This window comes from Homalodisca vitripennis, chromosome 2, assembly GCF_021130785.1.
Source record: "Homalodisca vitripennis isolate AUS2020 chromosome 2, UT_GWSS_2.1, whole genome shotgun sequence".
Lineage (NCBI taxonomy): Eukaryota > Metazoa > Arthropoda > Insecta > Hemiptera > Cicadellidae > Homalodisca > Homalodisca vitripennis.
In genome coordinates, this window is record NC_060208.1 from 23,171,456 (window position 1) to 23,194,103 (window position 22,648).

General features: G+C 32.9%; 1 protein-coding gene across 1 annotated transcript in view; it reads right to left on the bottom strand.

The window, feature by feature from the left end:
* The window catches only part of LOC124355560 (puromycin-sensitive aminopeptidase-like protein), a 28,593-nt gene extending 6,198 nt beyond the window's left edge, over window positions 1-22,395 (bottom strand). The window contains 13 exon segments of the mRNA XM_046806723.1: window positions 574-769; window positions 7,402-7,457; window positions 7,459-7,512; window positions 7,612-7,773; window positions 7,775-7,780; window positions 8,875-8,964; window positions 8,967-9,025; window positions 9,762-9,846; window positions 13,501-13,704; window positions 16,484-16,631; window positions 17,084-17,106; window positions 17,109-17,324; window positions 21,933-22,395. Coding sequence (XP_046662679.1) covers window positions 574-769; window positions 7,402-7,457; window positions 7,459-7,512; window positions 7,612-7,773; window positions 7,775-7,780; window positions 8,875-8,964; window positions 8,967-9,025; window positions 9,762-9,846; window positions 13,501-13,704; window positions 16,484-16,631; window positions 17,084-17,106; window positions 17,109-17,324; window positions 21,933-22,379 — 1,746 coding nt within the window. The 5' untranslated portion in view covers window positions 22,380-22,395.
* Window positions 22,396-22,648: the final 253 nt, after the last annotated feature.

Consider the following 22,648-nt stretch of genomic DNA (forward strand, 5'->3'; position numbering starts at 1 on the left):
TAGGTTTAGTTCTCAAACAGATTTATGGAAAAAACAAAAGTTTTGGCATTGCCAATTTTGCAAAAAAATACTAAAACAAAATTGGATTTTATTTTTAATTAAAACTTAGAAGATGTGAAGAAAACACATCATTTTATCTATTTTTACAATTAGAAGTAGGTATTTTGGTATTCCACGTGGAATTGGTTCTAGGGTTTCAGTTGTCTGTGATTTGCTTTTAGTATGTAAAATATTTTTCAATAAACGGGTTCTTTAGTAAATTCAAAAACAATCTTGTCCATTTATGTAGGACTTCTACATCAAAACTATAAGCACACTCTGTCGGAAGTTGTGGAGTTACAGTTTTGTTGATCAAGCAATTATGGTTATATTATATATATTGAAAAAACCATAAAAAAATCTAGGTAATAAATAACACTTGTTTAATTTTACACTAAACACAATATTAACATGGGAAACACCCACAATATCGTTATTTTTACATTCTATCATAATATATTGAAAAATACCTCTTGGGGGACATTCACAAATTTGCCCACCAGACATTAAATAGGGGAAGGATGTAGCACTGACCAGAGCAAAAAAAAAGGTCGTCCTAGATAGGGGTTCCGAGGCCTGTCGAGAGGGGAGGCAGGACCCTCTTGTTCCTGAATTGGCCACGGGCTGGAGTTTGGCTGCAGCCATGGCAGGTGGGATAGCGGGAGTACGGTAAGTAGGCCTACCAGTTTCCTCCGGATTGAGCTTCACGCCAGTTCTTTTGGTGCTACACCTTCAACACGGCCCCACCTGTCATCTGGGCGTTCACGGCAATTCATTTTCACTGTGTGACACGCGGTAGGTTATCTGGCGCACTCTGCCTTGGGAGAAAACTGATTGGCACCAACCAACCAGCGATTCATTCCTCTGTAAACTAATCACTCCATTTGTCTGCATTTTTGCCCAAAAATAACATAGAAAAAAAAAAGGCTTCGGTCTTTTGGTCGTCAAAACACTAAGGTCCTACAATTTAACAATTCTGATTATGTTTTTTAAAAACTCATTACCTAGCGGGGGGACCCCGGCCGCGCTTCGCTGCCGCATTTCAAAATAAGTTTCCTGCGGGCTTCGCACGTCAATTTCCCGTTGGAAAACAGTATACAACTATATTTCACCTTATTCATTTTTATCTATCACAATTCTAAAAACATTTGCTGAGATAATTGAATTTTAGTCGTTCCTTCGTTGAGCTTCTTGGGCGCATTTTTCTTGAAGGTTAATGTACCACCCCTCTATTCCTGATACTTCTGTCCAAACAAATAAACAAACTAAAGAGTTGATTTTATAACATTTCTTTATATTTTGGATAGCCAACGTAAGATAGTAATTATGATAATCTGGGCATTTGCTACTTCTGATCAAGCATGGGAGCCATGGTTTATTATTAAATAAAAATATTTGCAAGTTAAAGGTGAATTTTTACGTTCAAATATTTGTGGAATTGGTATTTATTCTGGATAGTAAAGTCTATGTTTAAACAGTGATTTGCAGAAAAAAGAATAAACAGTTTTTAAAAAAACAAAATTTTGTCGTTTTCTCTTAAGCTTTACTCTTATGCTTTTAAAACTATTTAGAGTGTAGTAATTAAATGGTATATATTAAATATTTTTTTGTGTAGCGTCATTTTATTATATGTTTTAACAAAAGAAACAAGATATGATTAAATAATATTTGAAAAAGGGGGACTTCTTTCCAACTTAATATAATCATAAATGGTTTGCTTGCCCCAATGCATTTCCTTACGGGTATTTCTGTAACCAGTGGAGGCGGGAATCTCTGAATCGGGAAAGGGGATAAAAAAATAGAGTATTTCCTATTTAACCTTCTACAGATTCAAGACGGATAACAAATTCTTAACAAAAAAAATTAGGCCGCCGGAATCCGTCCAGGCCGCTTTGTGAGTGATTGCAGTTTGTTTACACACGATACAGTTTTCATTTTTTATTAATATTAGATTACTGGGCCAAGATAGTTGAAACCCCCCCCCCCATTACAGAAGGAGTTTATAGGCTTGTGTATCTTAGTACCATCAGTGTTTTTAAAGAATGGCAGGCAAAAAGAAATTCATGGTTATCCACAATTTCAAGCTTTATTTAAGTTTTGTTTAATGAATTTGGTGTCCGGGTTTTGTGTTCAGTCCTTCCCTCCCTCAATGTCACTTACTTTGAAGGTGTTGTTGCGTTTTATTGTGTGTGTTTTTTTGTTTTTATTGCTGTTTTGCCGTGTTTTTATTGTATTGTTTGTTTTGGATTTTAGGTCAAAACAAAGAGTAGTGTAGGTTATTACCTGACTTTTGTTTTTTTACTGTTCATTCTGTTTTTATAGAGCTGTTGCTATATTTATTTATGAAACGTTTGGTGACGAATAAAAATTTATTAATTATTATTATGAGAGTCCAAACTGATGAAACCAAAATTGGTTTGGTAGAATATTTCTTCAATCAAATTGGAAGAAAAGGCATAATAAACATAGCAACTTTCTATCAGAGACGTGAATTTTCTTCGCTAACCTCAATTTTACTCTATTTTTTATTTTTTAAAACGTTTAATGAAACACAGGAAGTTTATATTGGTTTAATCAATTTCAACATTAAAAGCCACAGAAATTCAATGTTGGAAATATGCATAATAATTTAAAACTTACTAATGCTGTTAAACTTATATTTTAATTAAAATTGGATGACTTAGCAAATTTACTCAATATTTGTTACATTGTGTATATCTTGTTTTCAGCTCCTACCATTTTTTCCAAAGGTGACCATCTAATCTTTCCTCAGTAGAACTAATTTCATTGTGTTGTTTGTGCCAACACTTGAATTAAGACCTATCTCCCCCTCCCCCCTTTCTGTGTCGTCCCTATGAGGTCAGACAACCAAAAACTTGGCCTAGTGAAAGGGTGAGACATCGTGACGTCACCCCTTCTTGAGTGGCCTTACTCCACCGTGGATGGGACCCTGGGAACCCCTATATTTGTTTTATGGTCCAACCGTGGATCATCACGTCAGCTACAGGCTCTGCTTACTCACTCCGCTTCTTTCTAGAGCTGGCCCAACAGAGTGTCTATCTGTTGAAGTGTGTTTGCCGTATTGATGACGATGTCCCAGGTAACAATAATACATTCCCAGCCCGGAAGTCCTTGACAAACAACGATTAAAACCATTGGTTAGGCTTTAACTCTAATCTCCCCTTTAGGTAATTCAATTCAAAAACCATAATAATCACCATATCTTTCACTCATTCTAAAGACTCTATTATAATTTAGTTATTAATAATAAGCAAAGTAAACATCTAGGTTTTTCCGGTTTTTACAACACATCAAAAATTGGGCTTCCACGATTGTAAATTAAGACTGGCAGTTTATTACAGTTATAACGTTCATAAGAAAAATTAGGGTAGTGCGGGCAAAAACTGCCCAATTTAAAGCTTAAAAGTTCGAAGGAACGTTTTGCAAAAATCACTTTTACAGCAATTCCTTTAAAAAAATTCTAGTTTGGGGAACTCAAAAATCAACTTTTATTGTCGTATTATAAAATCTTCATGATCATTAGACAAAGTCATAAATTACAGGCACACTTCTGGTAGCCAAGATCCAAACCATAGATAGTTAAAAAGTTTAGTTATCAACAACAGTTTACATTCAACAAATATCCAGCATTTAATTGCACTTAATGTAATTTTAATAATAATTTACAATTTATTTGCCAATCAAAGAACCCTATTACAGTTAAATAAAACAATGGTTACGCACTGTAGTTTACATGCGATGGAATTCCTGTTTATTGGAAAACATAAACAATCTTATTTAAAAACACATAACAGGTCTTTATTGGGAGAAATATTTTTTCCTCTTACAGGAGTTAAGAAATGGGTTTCTCCCAAAAAAGACCACATAAATAAATATTTCTTTATGGAGAAAATCTATATGGGGTGTTTTGTCATAACTTTTAGAGATTAAATGTGACAAGACATGGTTTATATAACCTTCAGGGAAAAGTACCTGATGGACTCTTTTATAAGTTTTACTTTAATCTATTAAATTTTTATTTTTGATAAAATCTTTGCATCTTGTATTGTGCGAGCATGGGTATCTCACACCAATTGGGCTTTATTAATAATTTTGGCGCATTTTTTGGAGGAATAACAATTATAATTGAAATTAAAATTCAAAATAGAAATTTACAGGGTTTTAAGGGAGTTAGGTTTGAATGTTTAGTAATCTAAATAGCGGTTTTACCAGTGTTTTCATAAGACTAAGATTTTGAAATTTGGATATTCATATTCTTATGGCCTTTTTTTGGCGAAGGGATTCAGTTATGTCCATTGATTCTTACTACCATCTGCCCCATTTGCAACCAGGCCCCACATTATCTAAGTATTTGATTGAAAAAAAATTGCAAACAAAAAGTAGGGCGGTTTTGACTATAGTCGGTGCTTAACAGAAAAGCGTTATGTCGCTCTTGTCTAAGGAGGAGTAAAAACCTACTTCTTTGGGACCAATTATAAGAAAAGAAATTATTTACGTAAATATGTGAGAAGTCCCCATTTCAAATGTTTTCTATCAATGTAATTTTACCTTTCACTAGGGAATTTTTACATTGTCTGATGAGGGAACTAAATGTTTAAGTTACGACACTTGTTCAACCTGTCCCATCGTAAGACTGAAATTAATATTGTTGCGTTTTTGATTCATTCAATAAGAAACCATTTGCTTGTGAACCATTTGAAAGCATCTGAAAGTAGAAATTTTTATTGAATATTAAAAACTATAAGTTCACTTAAATCATTTGCTAATGGGTGGGATTTAAAAACAATGTAGTGTCGTCTGCATAAAGGATGTTGGAAGCTGGTAATTGAAGCAGGGCAAGGATCATTTATTATTAACCCAAAATCAAAAAAAAAGACAGCAAAGGTCCAAGTATGGGAATTCGCTTGCGGGGACTCACATGGTTCGCTTCCCTGTACTTCACGAATTACTTCATGGAGACCAGCTTTCCTCAATGGCAAACTTTTTGTTTTACTTGTTTATTTAAAGGTAAGACTCATAAAAATAAAAATCGGCATTTTGAGACCCAATAACAACCAGTATATATTTATGGCCAACTTCCTTAATAAAGATTCATTTTATGGTGTTACAACAATCAAAAAGCCCTTTGCTCAAAGTTCACACATAGTGGCTTCGAGCCAAAGGGCCTTATCCTCCAAAGCCAGGAAGGAAGGGGACACATCGCCGCAAAAAAAAAAAAAAATACAATTATCTTAGAGCTTGAAAAGTGGGGAACAATTTTTTCCTAAAATCCACAAATTGCACAGGAGGGCTAGGAAGATTGTTTAGTTTCGAGATAAATTTGCTTTAATTTGCTTATTAGCACTAGAGCCCTCCATAACAGATTTGCCAAGAATCGTGAATAATGGATATCGGGGCGGTAGGCTCTCATGGTTTATTTTTGAAGTCCTCCCATTTTTATAAAAAATACCGGAACCAAACTTCTTGATAAATTTTTCAGCTCCTCGGGGGGAAAATATACCTATATCTTTTTAGGACACAAAGGGTTAAAGCAATGAGTGTCAATGGGAGATAATAAATGTGGAGGGGTTATTTGCTTTATCATATTATTATGACCATTTACAATTATAACGGGTTCACCAGCTGTTCAGAGTTTTTTCAATATTTTGAGAAACATGTTAATTTAGGGAATATTGAATCTGATGTTTTTTTAATGCTCCACTGAAGGATAAAGGACTGAGAGGGGTTTGATTTTGATATTTTTTACTTTTTATATTAAACAGTGATCACTTGCAGAAATTTTGGTTGGTTTATTGTACTCTAAAGTTGGCTTTAATATTGGAGAAACAGGAGTCTATTGAAATAGTGGAGTGAAAAAACGTCCTCAGGGTACTTTAATGCCCAGGCTTGTATTCATCCACTGGGGCATTGGAAAATAACAGTTTTGTTTGTATTTTAATACATTTTCCAGGGGGTGCTAGCCTTGCATTTATTTTTGCTTGTATTTATAAAAATGTTTCATTTATGGCGTTTTGCTTTTGCCTAAGGCAATAGCTTGTTCTGTAAATTTTTTTTTTAGGATTTAAAAAAAATACTTTTGCCATTAAAAACTGCGGTATCATTGTTTTTGCCAACTTTATGAAGGTATTATAAAGATTACTTTTTTCATTTCAGGACAAAGATCTTTGGAAGGTATACCACTTCAATTTTCCTGATTATATTATAATTTTTTTTTTTCTTTCTTCCATTTTGATTTTTTTTAGTTTTTTATAAAATTAAAATTAATAACATTTAGTAATGGTTGGAAAAAATAAATTATTGAAAAAATTGTAACTAGCATCACATTGTTTATTAGCTGCGGTCATTGGAATTTTATCCCAGTGTCATATTGAGGCCTAGTTGTTATTACAATTTATATCTATCCTAATGAATTTTTTAGGGCAGAAATATGTTTATTAAAAATTAATTGGCACCACTGCTTATGAGGGACGCAACTTGTTAATTTTAGGGAATTTATTTTATGTCTTTACTTACTGCAGCATGTACATTTTAAATTTTATCAAAATCTAAACTTGGACTATAATTTTTGCACCAAACCAGTTTTAAAAACTATATTTGAACTTAAACCAAAACTAATAATAAGTGTCATACATCACTTCATTCTTCTTTTAAGGGGCAGGCTGGGCCCTATTTGCCATTGCACTTACCCCCCTTTTCAATGTGTCCTTTTGCTGCCAACTACGCCCTCCACTCGGAAAAGTATAATAATAAAGGCCAAATAAAACCAAATCTTACTGTGTTTTAGCAGTTCTAGAAACCGCCGAAAGCAACCGATCAGGTCCTCTTGGGGTAACTCACCACCCATGTTCCACACTACCAAAGATAGCGTAGCGCTCTCTTGCTATTGGGCAACTTAAGATTTACGTGTTTTATTTAAAATTAAGAAATTCTTTCATAAATGTGCAAATATTTACAACCCAATAGAGGTTTAATTTTTAGACATGTTGTTTTAACATTTAATTAATTACAATATAACATTAATTTATCCAGGCTAAAGTAATCTCACTCATTATACACCAACATTAAAAAAAAAGTTAAATAAATCTGCATTTGAGTAACCAAGCCAACCTGGTCTAACCAATTGTAATCAAAATTTTTATCACCATACTGCTTTAAATATTTATAATCATCCTACTAAGTAATTTAATTATAACCAAGTAATTTCTTCTAATCCTAAATCAATATATTTGATCAAGCATTAATTAGCTCAAAATATAAAATTTCGTGATAATTTTACCATTAAACTGTAAGATAGACATCCATGTCAGATTTTTACCAGATTGTAGACAATAAGGTACTCACGTTGTCACCGATGTAATTTTATTGAGCATTCTGATGACAGAGGCCCCTTTGTTGTACGGAAATATCATCAAAAATCTCTTCAATCTCGTTCGGCGGGTGACCAACGGGAACCTAGGAAAATCACCAGCAAATCATTATAGTCATCATTGAAATTGTGATGTTTGTTAGCAATTTCTGTGTCGCTGCATACAGTTCACACTATGTACGTACCTCAATAGGGTGGGTAGTTTGTTGAGACAGTCGAGTTGCAGGGCGGGGATATACAAAGTCAGTCACAAACTGAGTCCAGATGTCATACTCGGGGAAGAGGTGGGCCACACACAAAAACTCCACAAAAGAGGCGTAACCTTCGTTCAGCCACAAGTGGGTCCACCCATTCCTGCAGAACAGCACAGGATGTCACAGTCATCTCACTGTTTATTAAATTTAATTCTACCAGCATTTCCCATTTTTTACAGTACATAGCGATATATTCATAGTAAGAAGTGTTTTTCAACTTAGAATAGTAACAAACCACTTCTTTAGTACTAGTGTTCACAGTTGCATCTTTCAAATCAATTGAGTCAACACAAAAATGAAACACATTCGGTATGTAAGAAAGATTTTTGTTATACAAAATAAATACTAATTATTCTCAACTATAATTTAATGTAGTCCTACCCAATAAAGAGGTTTATTTTTATGTTCATTAACTAGATAATACTTGTTGAATAAAATTTTGCAATCTAAATGAATGAAACTTATTTAAAAAATCCTAGCTCAAATAGGCAAACAGGTAATATTATCAACAATTAGATCTAAAAAACTAATCTATGGTATGCAATCAACCAAATGTATAATCATTTTAGTAAGAGTTTAAATTAGCTTGTGTCCAGAGCCTTTATTTAAGCACGTGCTATTCTATACTTCACGCACAGTGCAACAAGATTTGGCCGGCAAAACTAAGAAATTTTAATTTTCATAATCATAATAAAATATTTACAGGGCTTTAAAATATTATAATACATTATGTTTAGTCAGGAGTCATTGCCATTACAAGGCAGTCTGAACGAGGGCGGCATATTATACCATATGTGCATAGGTTTGTATATATCAACACAATTATTGTTCTAAAGGTAATCTGGCAACACTCCACTTGTCGTTTTGCTACTCTCAGATGAAAAAGTATAGACGTCTGATGACGTGGGCTTCAGGGTAGACAATAGATAAAATATGTTTATCTTCTTCAACAAGTAAAAAAAAAAAAATACACTAGTTATAATCATTCTACGAAATAACCAAATAAAACAATTTATTTTATAAGTTGTACTTTATAAGGTATTGTATTCCATGGAGAAGAGAATAGTACTATTTTTTTTTTAATATTCTAAACTTGTTTTAATGAAAATTGCAAAATATACTTGGTACGTTTTGTGAAATACACTTATTGTCATTTTTCTGCACATCTCTGCTAGAATGTTTATTACGACTCACCATGGTGACCAGGTTGCCGAACCACTGGTGAGCCAACTCGTGCCCCACCACCAGAGCTATCAACTGCTTCCTCGCCGTCGACGTGTTCTCTCAGCGTCCACCAAGAGGCAGACCTCCCGGTACGTGACGAGCCCCCAATTCTCCATTGCTCCTACAGCAGAAATAAGTTTCATACTTGTCCACATACTACTAGTTTGCTCATTAATACTGTCACGAGTTCATTGAAGTGGAATGGCGAGAGGAGAAAACAGCCCTTTGCTCAGTATCCCTAGGATTGAGGATTTCCAATCGTTATACATCCACCGACAAGAGAAGTGAAGAGTTTAAGAGAGAACTGGCACAAGACAGATTCTATGCATTTATTGGCTAGTCACATGCCAGAATGTAAGCCTTTGAATGTAACATTTAAAGTGCTTCAAATAGTTTGAATACTTTTGATATATGTATGCAGTTTTTAATATATCTATGCATAAGTTATACGGATTCCAATACATAAAGTTTTATAATAAAAAGTAAAATGAAAATTTTTGTGAGGTGTGTGAGGAAAAAAAAACACAAGCACAGGATGGGTTTATAATATTTCAAGATGGGCATATCCATAGGTTTACAAACTATCATGTGAAAACAGTTAAAATATACCGTCAAGAGTACTTAACAAAATACATAAAGAGAAAAAGTTTTTTATTTCTCTTCGGGAAACAAAATACTACATTATGTGTTTTTGCTCAATATCTTTTTTACACAACAGATTTCATAAAACATTTCCCAGTGATTTGATCTACATTTTGTGGGGGTTAACACGTTTTGTTGAAATAAAAAAAAGCTCCCCAATACCTATATCCTATTAACTAAAGATACGATTACTAGAAAATTAAAATACCACTAACCTGCAGAGAAGTCGGAAATGGCGATCAAATCAATTTTTGGCAATGGGTACGCAATATTGAAGTAGTCTTTGTAGTAGGGTAGCACCTGAAAAAGTATATGCACTGTTACCAACTTTGTACCAAAAATAAATGTTTTAGACAACCCGTACAAAAATAGTCCGAAGATGATCCAAATCTCCCCTTTGCATTCCACAAGCAACACTTCACCAGTTTTATATGCATGAAAAATTACTGACTCATCTCAACATCTGTCACAACAAACATCATCAGCTGTTACTGTGAAAAATATAAGTACATTTGATATCATACACTTATATTTCAAACAAGTATATCAAGTAGACAGTATAGGGCCATAGCCATTACAAGTGGATATAGCAACACCACCTTAAATGTCATCGGACTATTTTGTGACTTTATGTGCAATAAAGTAGTCATACTTCTAAAAGTAGCACAATCACAAAATAGTTGGTTACCATTAAAAAATATAATGTCCCTGACATTCTATTCACATTTAGAGGGTACAATATACAGTGTCCCAAAATTCATTCCAAAAAATGGTTCGATATTTTTTTTAAAGTATTACAGATCTAGGTACAGAAATGTGCACATTTTTATTGAATTTCAGAAACTATTAATGCTACTGAATGGTCCTGTTGTCCCAGAGGGGTAGTCCACAAATATGTAAGGAAACCTTAAATAAAAGCACAGAAGAAAATGAATACTTTTCAAAGCTAACTTTATAATATAATTTATCTGGCAATGAAAATGGCAGACTGTTATTACTTATTATTTTTTCAACAAGTGTTTTTAACCCTTTGAGTGCCACGGCATATTTTCCCCAAGTCAATATACGCATAAATTGCCAGAGCATTTCCTTCTGTTTTGCAAGCTGTTGTGTGGAAAAAAACTATATTAAAAAAACTATTCAACCGATTTGAATAATTTTTTTTTTAGTTTTGTGTTATAAAACAAGGTATTTTTTCCATATAATATTATAATTTTTATTTTTATTTACACACAAAGAATATAGGTTATAACAAAAAAACTAAAAAATGAAAAAAAATAAATTTCAAGTTTGAACTAAAATTTTATTTATACAATATTTTTTTAAATTTTTTTTAGCTATACCATATGAAAGAGCATGAAAAACTGAACAAAAATCATGCATAATATGGTGTGTTACAGTAATATTTAACCAGATACTGCAATATATACAAAATACAACAAAAAGCAATTTTTGTTCAAGTTTGTCAAAAGTTTAGAAACAATATTATAAACTATCATATTTCACTCAATGAAGTAAGAAGACGACTGTAAAATACTAATTATATAAAAAGTATATAAAAATATACACAGGCCTACAATATAACCTTACTTCTATAACCTTACTTCACCTAAACTCAATAGTTTGATTGGAACTTGCGTTTTACTTCATCACCAATCCAACAATAAAATATACGTCACTAAACACGAAAAAAGAAGTTTATAAATGCATTGTAAGTTTTACTGAACACAATTGCAGAATAGTAATAACAACAGTTTTCAGCATAAACACACGAAACTAGCACAATGTAAACACACAACAAACGAAACTGTGTAGTTAATGGCAACAAGTAGCAGCTGACCAACTATTGCGTCATCTGTTTTTATTCTGATGGCAAATAACTACAAGGGGGCGGTGAACAATAAAAATCAATCACAATCGATTATTCGAAACTTGTAGATTACCGTGAAATAAGTTATTTGTCAAAACAAAAATGAATTATATGTGATATTAATTAAATACAAATCGTCTACTGGGTAGATGCCGGCAATTTATGCACATTTAACAACATCTACTATGTAGACGCTGCGGCACTCAAAGGGTTTTTAAAACCATAATTATAGAAATAGTCCAAACACAAGAACAGTAATAATGCATCTTTTATTAGACAATTAAAATGATAACCACGCATGTAATCTACATTTCTTCAACATGCGTCAGAAGGGCCATTTAAGTTGGAACAGATCTAGTAACGAGTAATAATTTCAAGTTCAAAATCAAATTTTACTTTTTTCTGTTGAAATTTTGATAATGTCGTGTGTTTTTTGTAAATGTCCTAAACGTTTTTAGAGATCAAGCTCATTTAATAAGTCAGTTATATATTTGTTAAAAAAAAATACTAGGGGAAGGGAGCTGTTTTTACTGTGACGGCAACATTATTCTCAGAATTGTAACAGAAACTCTTTCTTGATCACCAAACCCTTGGAATTAAGATTTTAGACACTTATTAAAAGAATAAACTGTTTCTTAGTAATGTTTAGTTTATTTAAATTTATATTGTAAATAACATATTCTAGCAATGAAAATATTATTACATTAATTTAATCACTGATCACTACTAAATGTTTCTATAACATTATTTTACACCTATTGAACATTTTAAAAGAAACCCTCAAAATACCACAACTCAGTACAACAATGTATAGTAAACAAGCAGAGGATTAAAAAGTGGCTTTCACCAACTAAGAACTTAGCAACCACACAATCAGATCCCTCAATCATTGTTAAATTTGTTTCAAGTACATTAGTTTCATAAACTTTGTATTCCAATAAATGAAACTTAATTTTTCTAAATCCTACTTTGGAATAATTTCTTCAATTTCAAACATTTATAAAAATAAAATTTCACAATAGAATAATGAAATCTGTCCAAGATTACAAATACTAACAAGGCAGTTTAATGTGAAGAAGTGAGCCTGTTACTATCTTAACTTTACGACTTGTTTTATCGCAAATTGTTATTGCCAACTAACCGCATAACTATCTCCTAAGATAAATAATGCCAATGTTGAAAAAGCTGAAAGTAGTCATACTTCTTTTCCACTGCACAAAGACTACAGAAATACTTTAATTCTAATATCAAGTATTATAAAATATTTCTTTTCAAGTTTCAGCCCTTTCAGAATCATAAGACATTTTTCACAAGTCGCACACAAAGTGTAAATGTTCATAAAGAATTATTTCTTCACAATTTTTGTAGATTTAGTCATAGATCATCACAAAAATAGAAATGTAAAAATTAGAATGCCATTTAAATGAACAAATTCTTTGATGAAAATATGTTAGGGCAAACTTTTTAAGGTTGTTATTTTGCCTCTTGTAATTTCTTCCCCAACTTTTTGAACACCTTATTACTGAAGAGCATCACCATAATATTGCAGGACAATATTCAAACACATAATATAAGTTCTTGGAAAAAAGCCACACAAAGATATATCGTTGTAAAACAGCCGAAAGATTAACAGATTGGATAAAATGTGCTTTTATTAGCTTTTTGAGTCAAAAGAGTTTATATGAACCAGATTTCTATTTCTAGAAGTAAAATTCCATGGAGAGTATATTAAGGACAATATTTTAAAAAATGTCTTCTTAATTATTAGTTATGTAGTAATACGAGAAATTACTTCCAACATAATTAATCTAAAATTCTATGATAGATTGTTTAACTCGTCCCCTTTTTGATTAATCTAAAAGTCTATTATGGACTGTTTACCTCATCCTCTTTTTCATAACAGTATATGTTTCTAAAGAGAATTAAACATTTTTTCTGCAATCACGTATTTAAGCGACTGCTGAAAATTTATTTCATTGCATTTTTTCAATAAAGAATAGAAACTGAATTCATAAACATGTTAACAACCGCAGAATTGGCAATATTTTTATATTAGCAGTGTGCACTATCACTTGTGGACTCACCTTGGTTGCGACATGTAGGGCGAACCTCCCCTGCTCCTGCTTGCCCACAGGAGTGTAGACTCTGACCTTCACCCCATCAGTGGAGGTGTCCTCAATGTAGTCATAGTCACCCACCACCACAGCCACCAGGTACGTGGACATGATAGGCGTCCGGGCAAACGTCACAGTCCGCTCTCCTCCCTCCACTTTCTCACTCTCCACTGGCTGCACAGAAAATCGTAGAATCAGGGGGGAACAGGAATAAATGTATGCTAGCACACAGATGATTGGTCATATGAAAGTCTACTTTTGTGGTTGGTAGTATTTATAGATTTTAATTCACTCAGGGTTTTCATTAACATCTGTTACAGTGTATAAAAAAACTGAAGTTATACCAAATCAAAGAGTTTTTTTATCTGTGATAGTTTGCAAAATAAAATTTACATAAGAGAATAATTTTACTATGAAAATTGGAGTAGTGGTCATATTGATTTTTCTAAAGAGCAGTTAAAAAACTGTTTGAGAAATATAATACCATCACTGTTTGCTTATGAGTACTATTTTTCAGGTGCTTCTTGGTAGCTGCCTTAAGTTCATATTGTTAAAGATGTGCTTCCCACTCAGAGATAGGTCTGAATATTATAAGACTATAATAAGAATTATAAGATTATAATGATTGAATTTTTTTTATTTAATTTTTTTAGATCTTTGTCATGTTCATAAGAAAATTCATAAATCTTCAACACCACTCCCATGAAATAACACCACTCACAAAGTTTTTACTCTACACTTGAACCATATTGTTAGTTATTGTTGCTTTGCACCACTTTAAAAAATTCAATTACATCAAATCCTATTTCCTAAATTGTATAATCCATTTATCATAAAGTGAATTAAAGGCGTATAACAATAATAATAAAAAAAAACTACAAGTGACAAACGTTCCAAAAAAATATGAATGGAACAACACATGAGGGGAATGGGCTACGCAATCATACAGCATGCAGTCCTACCCTCTTTACATTTAATATTTACTTTTAAGCATAACAGGAGGTGAAATAAAAAACAAATCTCGAGTTTGTATACACTCATATAAACATATACAACATTCAATAATACTTCTCATTTTGTTTTTTTTAGAATAAATATTTAAATTTAAAACAAGCAAGATGCAGTTCTCACTGGGACAACATATCCTTAACATCCAACGTTAAGCATGCACTTATTGAAACCTTAAAATTTTGTAGTTCATTGGTAGATATGATCTTAAATTTGTGAACATATATCTTATTAGAACTTATAATTTAAGTACCTTGGTTTTGAATGTTGAATTCAATAAATAGTACTAAGAAATTTTTTTTTCTATAAAAGCTTGTTTGTTACCTTTGAGAAGTTTAAAACCCAAGAAATCCAAAGATAAAATGTACAGAATACACTAACAAAAAGTATAGAATATGAGCACAAGACAATTTGTGCTATCGACACATATTGGTATCAATTTAATAGAAAGAATTTATATCTATCCCTCTGCCTTTTTTCAATCTCAGCTCACTCCATTAGTATGCCTATTCTTTATTGTTTCAGGTTAAACTTTTATTACAAAAAAATTAAACTTATGTATCAAAGCCGTGAATGGAATAAAAGAGGTTGCAATACATCGTCTGTAGGATTATCAATTCTTTATGATTTAAAAAATTTATTTAGGTATAACTAAAAAAAAACATTGTAAGTACCGTATTATGTAATTGTATTAAAAATAGCAAATATTATTGTCATGGTAGAATACCACAAATCTGGGTTACCCTGCTCTAGATATGCTGGACGAGATTAACAAAAAACTCATATAGTAAAAATTGTGTATGCTGTTATTTCACAACAACAACCGCGATTGTTTAGTTGTGTTACTCTATTGTGCAGAGGCCAAGAGAAAATCTACACTTTATAAGAACACTGGTTTTTCTAGAAATCGATAAGAGGAATTTCTCTTAAGAAGGAAATTCAACGTTAGCTGAGCTAGATTTGGTAGAGGTTATAATAGTGGAAAAATATCAAAGGGTTACAAATTAAATTATTATTTAAAATGATAATTCTTTTCTCAGCTCATATTTGTCCTAATATGACTCATTAGAAAACAAACGTTAGACATGTAAATAAATGTATCAGCTTACCATAAACTGACCAACTAGTCAGAAAATTTCGGTCGCACTATACAGTGATGTAATTGTTACGCTATTTACGTGTCTGATGGTCAGTTTAGCTGTAAACACTTAGCCGATTCAGTATGACACGTTAGCTGCAAGTGTCTAAGATAGAAAAGTATAGTCTGAGAAAATACATATTTTTTCATATGTTGAACCCTTTTCATACTTCTCCCATATCTATCTCCACTAAATTTATCACAGCTAACAATCAAATTCTTTCTTAAGAGAAATTTCTCAATCGATTTCAAGAAAAACCAGGTTGAGTGCTTATATAAAATAAATTGCACCTCGCCTACTGGACAATTAACTTAGAACAATAACATTGTCTTCAGTTTCTGCAACTCATTAACAAACTAGGACTTCTGTTATTAAGTGAGACTACATAACAGTCAGTAATAAAATTAAAATTATGAGGAGGCTCAATATGACTAAAGTCACTTTTAGAATTACCAGCCCAAAGCCTGAATTGGGGGGGGGGGGGGGGGGAGGGGGGAGTGGAGAAACCATTCATATCTTTATAGATGCTTGCCAATTTGCTTTGTTTCCTCCAGTTTATAATACATATACAAGTTTAGTGATCCAAATTCTTATTACAAGCATGCATTTATACACTAAACTACGCTTTATATAGTTTTTTACAACAAAAACACGTTTTAAATATATATTTGAAAGGTGATTTAACTATAAGGTATTTAAACTTTCAGTGATCTGTGAAGGATCCTATTGCATTAAATCCAGGTAAGTTAAGATTGTAGTATATTCCACCTATACAAGAATCAACCCCTATTCATGACAGCCCTCACCATATTGGAGAGTGCAGTCTTCTCAGGCTGGACCGCAAGGGTGATGTCGAATGTAGCCTTGATCGCCGGCTCGTCCCAGCACGGGAAACACCTCCGTGCATCTGTCGACTCGAACTGTGTAACAGCTGCGTAGCGTTCCTCGTCACCCCTGCAAACAACAATCAACAGTGACTCACAGCTTACGTACCATGTTAGACAAGACGACTCGTGCGGACTGCACGTCCACTGCCACAGAGATCTCAAATGTTGCCTTCAAAGCCGGCTCATCCCAACAAGGGAACATGCGCCGTGCGTGTGTGGAGCAGAGGAATGTCACAGCTGCGTAGCGTTCCTGACTGTTCATTAGACAAGACTCATTGACTCATTAGACAAGTTAGAACTTACTTCCACTTTTATAATTAGTCATTGTAAAAAGTGAAATACTCTTTAAGCCAGCCCTTCATTAAAATGAACTAGGAGAAAAAAATGAATAGCAAGAAAAGTTTCCCCACTTTACGATTAAACTCAGTATTCCTGGGGTAAAACTTATATATAAAATCATGGCAACTCCAATTACTTCAGAATTCAGAAACTTTTCCTGAAATCTACTGAGCAACTCACAAAGTGTACTTGCTGCGGTAGAAAAACCTTTCATCTTGTCATTGAGCTGGCCGAGGAAGCTGATGTGAAGTTGAGCATCACCGGGAGTAAGAGTCTCGGCCAGGTCCAAGGTCAGAGTCTCTGTCTCGGTGGAGAGGCTGCGTGCAGGTGTCACCGTACGTCCTTCAGCAGTCGTTAATTCTGCTTCTGTGATTTCCAATTCTATTGCGTTCATCACTATCTTGTTTGTTGGTTCATTTATCTAGAAGACATAAAAACACTAGGTAGTACATCCATCAGATAAAAATCGATTTCTAAGTGGACATCTATTCAAAATGAGTGTATGTAAACAGCACAAATCGCTTATATAAGGAATGATGTTTCTTCAATGCATAAACTTGAAATAATTATAATTAATTAATTATTTTGTTCTTTAAGGACAAGAGGCTGAGAAATTGCGCTTAGCCCTATAAGGGCCTTTGCGCTGCTTCCAAAGTGACAGGATATTCTGGATGAGTAAGGTTGGGAGTAAGTGCCACCTCCTGTTAAGATCCATGAGGAAGAGTTTTTAGACATTAATCTCAGTCATGTCCAAAATGACTGAAGAAAGGATAGCCAGCTCTGAACGAATGTCTCCCGTCAAAGCAAGCAGAGATGGCATGTTCTTATGTCTAGGTTACCAACAGTCCCTTAAACACTTATAAACCAGCCAGAAGTGAATCCTCTTGGGAGGGGGGGAGGGTCAATAAAGTGACTAAAGGAAGTTCCAAATGATAGTTGTACTGTCAGGTGGATATTTGTTATCAGTGGGATAGAAAGGGTAGTTGGTTTGAAGTCTAGGTAAGAAGACGGTTTTGAGGAGGATTAGAGCACATGGAAATTAAGTACCTAACATTGAAATCTGGGATGAGACAACATGCTATGGAAATAAACTGATACTATTTTTAACTTGAAAATGACCACATTCATCAGAAAGAAGTCTATTGCCAGTTCTGTATATACATGCTACCTTGCTGTTAGTCAATATCTTCCATTATCTTTATACTCATCATGTGAATAAAGTGGCATGGGATATCTTATCCCAGTATCTCTGCATTTGCTATTAATTACATATTGCTGTTACTATGTATTCATTGAGTCGATAAGATTGAGTCACAAGAGTTTGCGTAATATCCAGTGTAAGATTTTTTTGACTATTTAAACAATTTTTGTTGATTGCTAAAAGTTTTAATAAATCATGATTTACAAAGGCCCTTTTACTCAGTGTTGATATTTGCTCCACACTACACAGTCTGCATTTAGAACATGCCTGTTTAACATTCTGGTTTCATTAAACACTGTATGGGAGCTACTACAATGGAAACACTCAGCAAGTCACTAATTTTCAGAAAAAGTCCTACAGTAAAGAGGGTTTGATAATTAATTAGTTTTTAATTTTGTTTGTGACAGCTTCTTTAATTTCAAAACTTTGAGAAATAAAGTAACTGTGTTCAAATATTATTGTTGATACTATAAATCCGTTAGCAAAATTGAAAAAACATATGTTTGAGAATGCCCAGCACTTGTGGACTTTAAATTTTGAATCGGTTACACTCTTTGACACGAGCTACAAATGAGTAGGCCTATAGAATGCCAAATTATGTTCATGGTACATGTGCTGTGTACTAAGTGATTGGTGGCCTTCACATGAACCGTGAATGTGTGTGCATGATTCAAACTTGCAGCTTGCGCTGACTACTGTGATTGCTTCAAAATTTGCAAACAGTTTCCAGCACATTCAAATTTAATTTCTTAATTTTCTTAAATTGGTGTTTTCTACATCAAATGACTACCTACAGTATTGCATTGTTAAATACGCAGTAGAATTTTATTCTTCTTTAAATGATGAAATACTGGATAACAGCTGTCCTCAACACTTCAGCTTTGATCTAGCTACATATTACTGTACATGAATAATTCAGCTTTGATCTAGCTACATATTACTGTACATGAATTCAGCTTTGATCTAGCTACATATTACTGTACATGAATTCAGCTTTGATCTAGCTACATATTACTGTACGTACATGAATTCAGCTTTGATCTAGCTACATATTACTGTACATAAATTCTTAATTGCCTCATCTCTGTATACCAATACTGTGTTATTCTCCTCAAAATATTTTTAAGTATGTGTAAATACCTCAAATAAATTAAAGAAATTATAAAATAAATTTGGTTATGCAAGTATACATTGATCTCTACGCAGTTTGAGTAACCATGGGCTAAATTTTGCCTATAGAAGATGAAGTTGATTCAAGGATTTTTAATGAAGGTCAGGCATAACAAAGCCCTGCCCTCGATTGCCTCTGGGCACAAACATCTTTGTCAGGTTCACAATACCAAGAAATAAATATACCAGTCACCATTTACTTTTTAACATCTTTACAATTAATATGTCACATAAATGGTGGCTGTATGTTTAAAAAATCTATTCCATTAGATACATGTCTTCACTGCAAACTTTCTTGAAAATTTGGTTTTACTTTTTACTTCTATATTTGATGGAAGTTGGTCCATGATGTAATCCATTGTACATTATTATCTAGTTTATATTTTACTCTTAGTTCCTAAAGTTTTACTGACAAATTGTTCCGCTTTTTAAACACTACAAGATATTTTTAGTTAAAACTATTTTTTGGAATTCATCACTAGCGTCTAGTTTTCATCACTCCTAAGAAATCATTTAAAGTGATATTAAGATTATGGACATTAGCGATCATCAAGAGTTGTACAATAGAATAAATACAAACGTTTTCAGGACTGAAATCTCTCCTCTACTTCAGGTATCAAATATTATACGCAGCAGAACAATGGCTGACAAAATACACCAAGAATTTTAATTCCCATTACAAAAAAAAGAAAACAACACATTTTTTCAATTCAATATGGAGAAAGACATCACTCATTAACACAAAAAAGAACGTCTTTTGCTATTAAATATGCAAAAAAAACTAGCCGATCAAGAAATGCAACATTAAGATGCCCAAAAAAGTTCTGCAATGGCAAACTAGACAGAAATAACAAAGTGAAAACAATTAATAAACTTCACCATGGAGATAGGACCTGCGGCCAAAATGATGAAAAACAAGAAAAAGTAGAATTCATAACTAAACCTCATATGAAGTTGGTAGACCTACTCTCTCCTCTTAAATTTCCTGCCCTTTTTCTGTGATTGGTATTAACCTTCTTATCCCCTTCCACCCAGAATGAGAAATTCACCTCGTTTCCCCTATATCGATTGAATATTTGGGATATGAACTAATTGCAAAAAAGTAACTAAGTTACTAGACTAATTATTGGGCCATAAGCTACATGGTATTAGAACGCATAAAGTTTAATTTTCTGAAAATAAAATGGGTAGGGTACGATACGCAGACCCGGTTTTTTTATATCGAAAAATATAGTCATCGATACCTAATATTCGCATGTAAAATCCTTGACTAGATCAATCGATATAAAAGTACCTATAGTACTCAATAACAATCATATATTTTAAATTTTTAATCATTGTGTTCAAACAAATTATTATAACCAAAATTAGGAAAACTGAAGACGACCATATTTACTCCTCTCACAGTTGCAGTTGTTTCTTTCCCACAAATTTCACATAATGGGTTTTTCGGTATGAATCCAACATGTTGAAGCCAGGAAAAAGCAACGTCATGTAGTTAACTGCCATTTTTAATAATCAGAATTACTTATGTAAAATTGAAATATTTTCCTTCATGTGTATTATTTTAGAGTGTTCACAGCTGTTGATACAGATTATTTAACTTAAGAGTTCAAAATAATTAATCAGTATCGATTGATTAAATATCGATGGTAGCTGCTATGATTAAGTAATATCGTTTGCCAGTTTTGATATAAAACACCGGGTCCGCTTATCGTAACCTACCCAATAAAATACATTAGCCTACTGTAAGAAATTTACCATAAAAGTGATTTTCTATATTGTGGTTAAAGTAAATACTATCAGACACTTTTTAGTACTTGTAATTAAAGGGAAGACTTCAGTAATGGTTATCCCAAAATAATTACACAATCATACATACATATCTACAAAGAACAAAACTATTTTCTTTAGATAATATCACTCAACATTTGTGTGAAGCATTAACCAAAATTGTCTGTAGAATTTATAAAATTTAAAAGCCCTCGAAAAACATTCTTCGACACTGCTGAGTATTTTTTGTAGGCTACAGCTGTAACTTAATGTCTCAAATATGAAATTTGTAAATGTGGTTAATGGTAAAAATTATAGCAAAGTTTAGGAAGATGAAATATTGGGTTTTTCACATAGCCCACGTGTAACAAGTATCTGCCCATGTTTTTGATGTTTTTAAATAACTGAATCAATTTTTGTATATAGGCTACCTAGTTTAGATAAAACAAATATCTGGTTGTTAACCTATCCTAATTAGCCTAGTTTTATTTCCAATCAAATATACAATAGCCAACCTAACGTTTAATTTTTTATTCTGTGTAGGCTATCCCATGTAGAATTTAATGGCTAAGAATCAGATTGAACCAATGTAGACTTAATTGGCTTACAAATCACTTCAAATTTGGATTGAACTTAATTAGACACCATTTACAACACTGAAGGCTTTTTATTTATGATAAAAAATTATGTTTAAAAAATAAACCTAACAAAAAGTTTAATTGACAGGATTAGCCTAACCTATTTAACACAATTTACTCTTGAAATCTGATATTAACTTATATGGTTTCGAATATTGTTTACCATAACGTACCCTCTTCAGAATATTAACCCAGACTTTATAGTATTTAATTTGTTATTTATGACAATCAATGTACACGAACTTACCTTAATATCAATTTTCACTTTGCCTTCAAAAGTGAATTTTGTTAGGTTGGGTCTCAAGAACAGTTCGTAGTTTTTTGGAATCACAGATTTTGGAAGACGTTCAAAATGCTTCTTTTCCGGCATTGTTGATAAATGAATATAATTAAAAATAGTGTCACTGAATGGGCTATTATTTCTTCTCACACTATAATTTCTTGAAGTCACAGGTAAATATGATGCACCAAGACACAGTGCGGATACCTTAGGCTTCCCCCGTTGAAGGCAGAGTGTAGAAGTCCTCGTTCTCGGCCGTTTACAAAGTGATGTTGTACCACTGACACGTATTCCACTTTCCTGCTCCGGCAGAATATAACGGAACCAACAAAAGCCGTCCGCGACGAAAACCGGTTTCCTACAACTCTTTATAAAGCCGGGTACGACGGCAACAACGGACATAAATTTTGTCATGTCATGTGTGCAAGTGTGTACAATCACAAAAAAAAAACAAAGGTTTGGAGGTTACTCTACATTGCCAACAAGTAGAATAATTTTAGAAAGTTCGTATTAGATTAACACTGGATTTTCTTACAAAATAAAAAAATTGGCAAGAATGGCTTTTACTAATAGGAGTTAATAAATTAAAAAGAAAAATAATCCAAACAAAAAAAATCTAGTTTTAAGAGTACTTGTTTTGATGAACTTCGTATTGTACATTTTATGGAATTAATTAAGTAGGC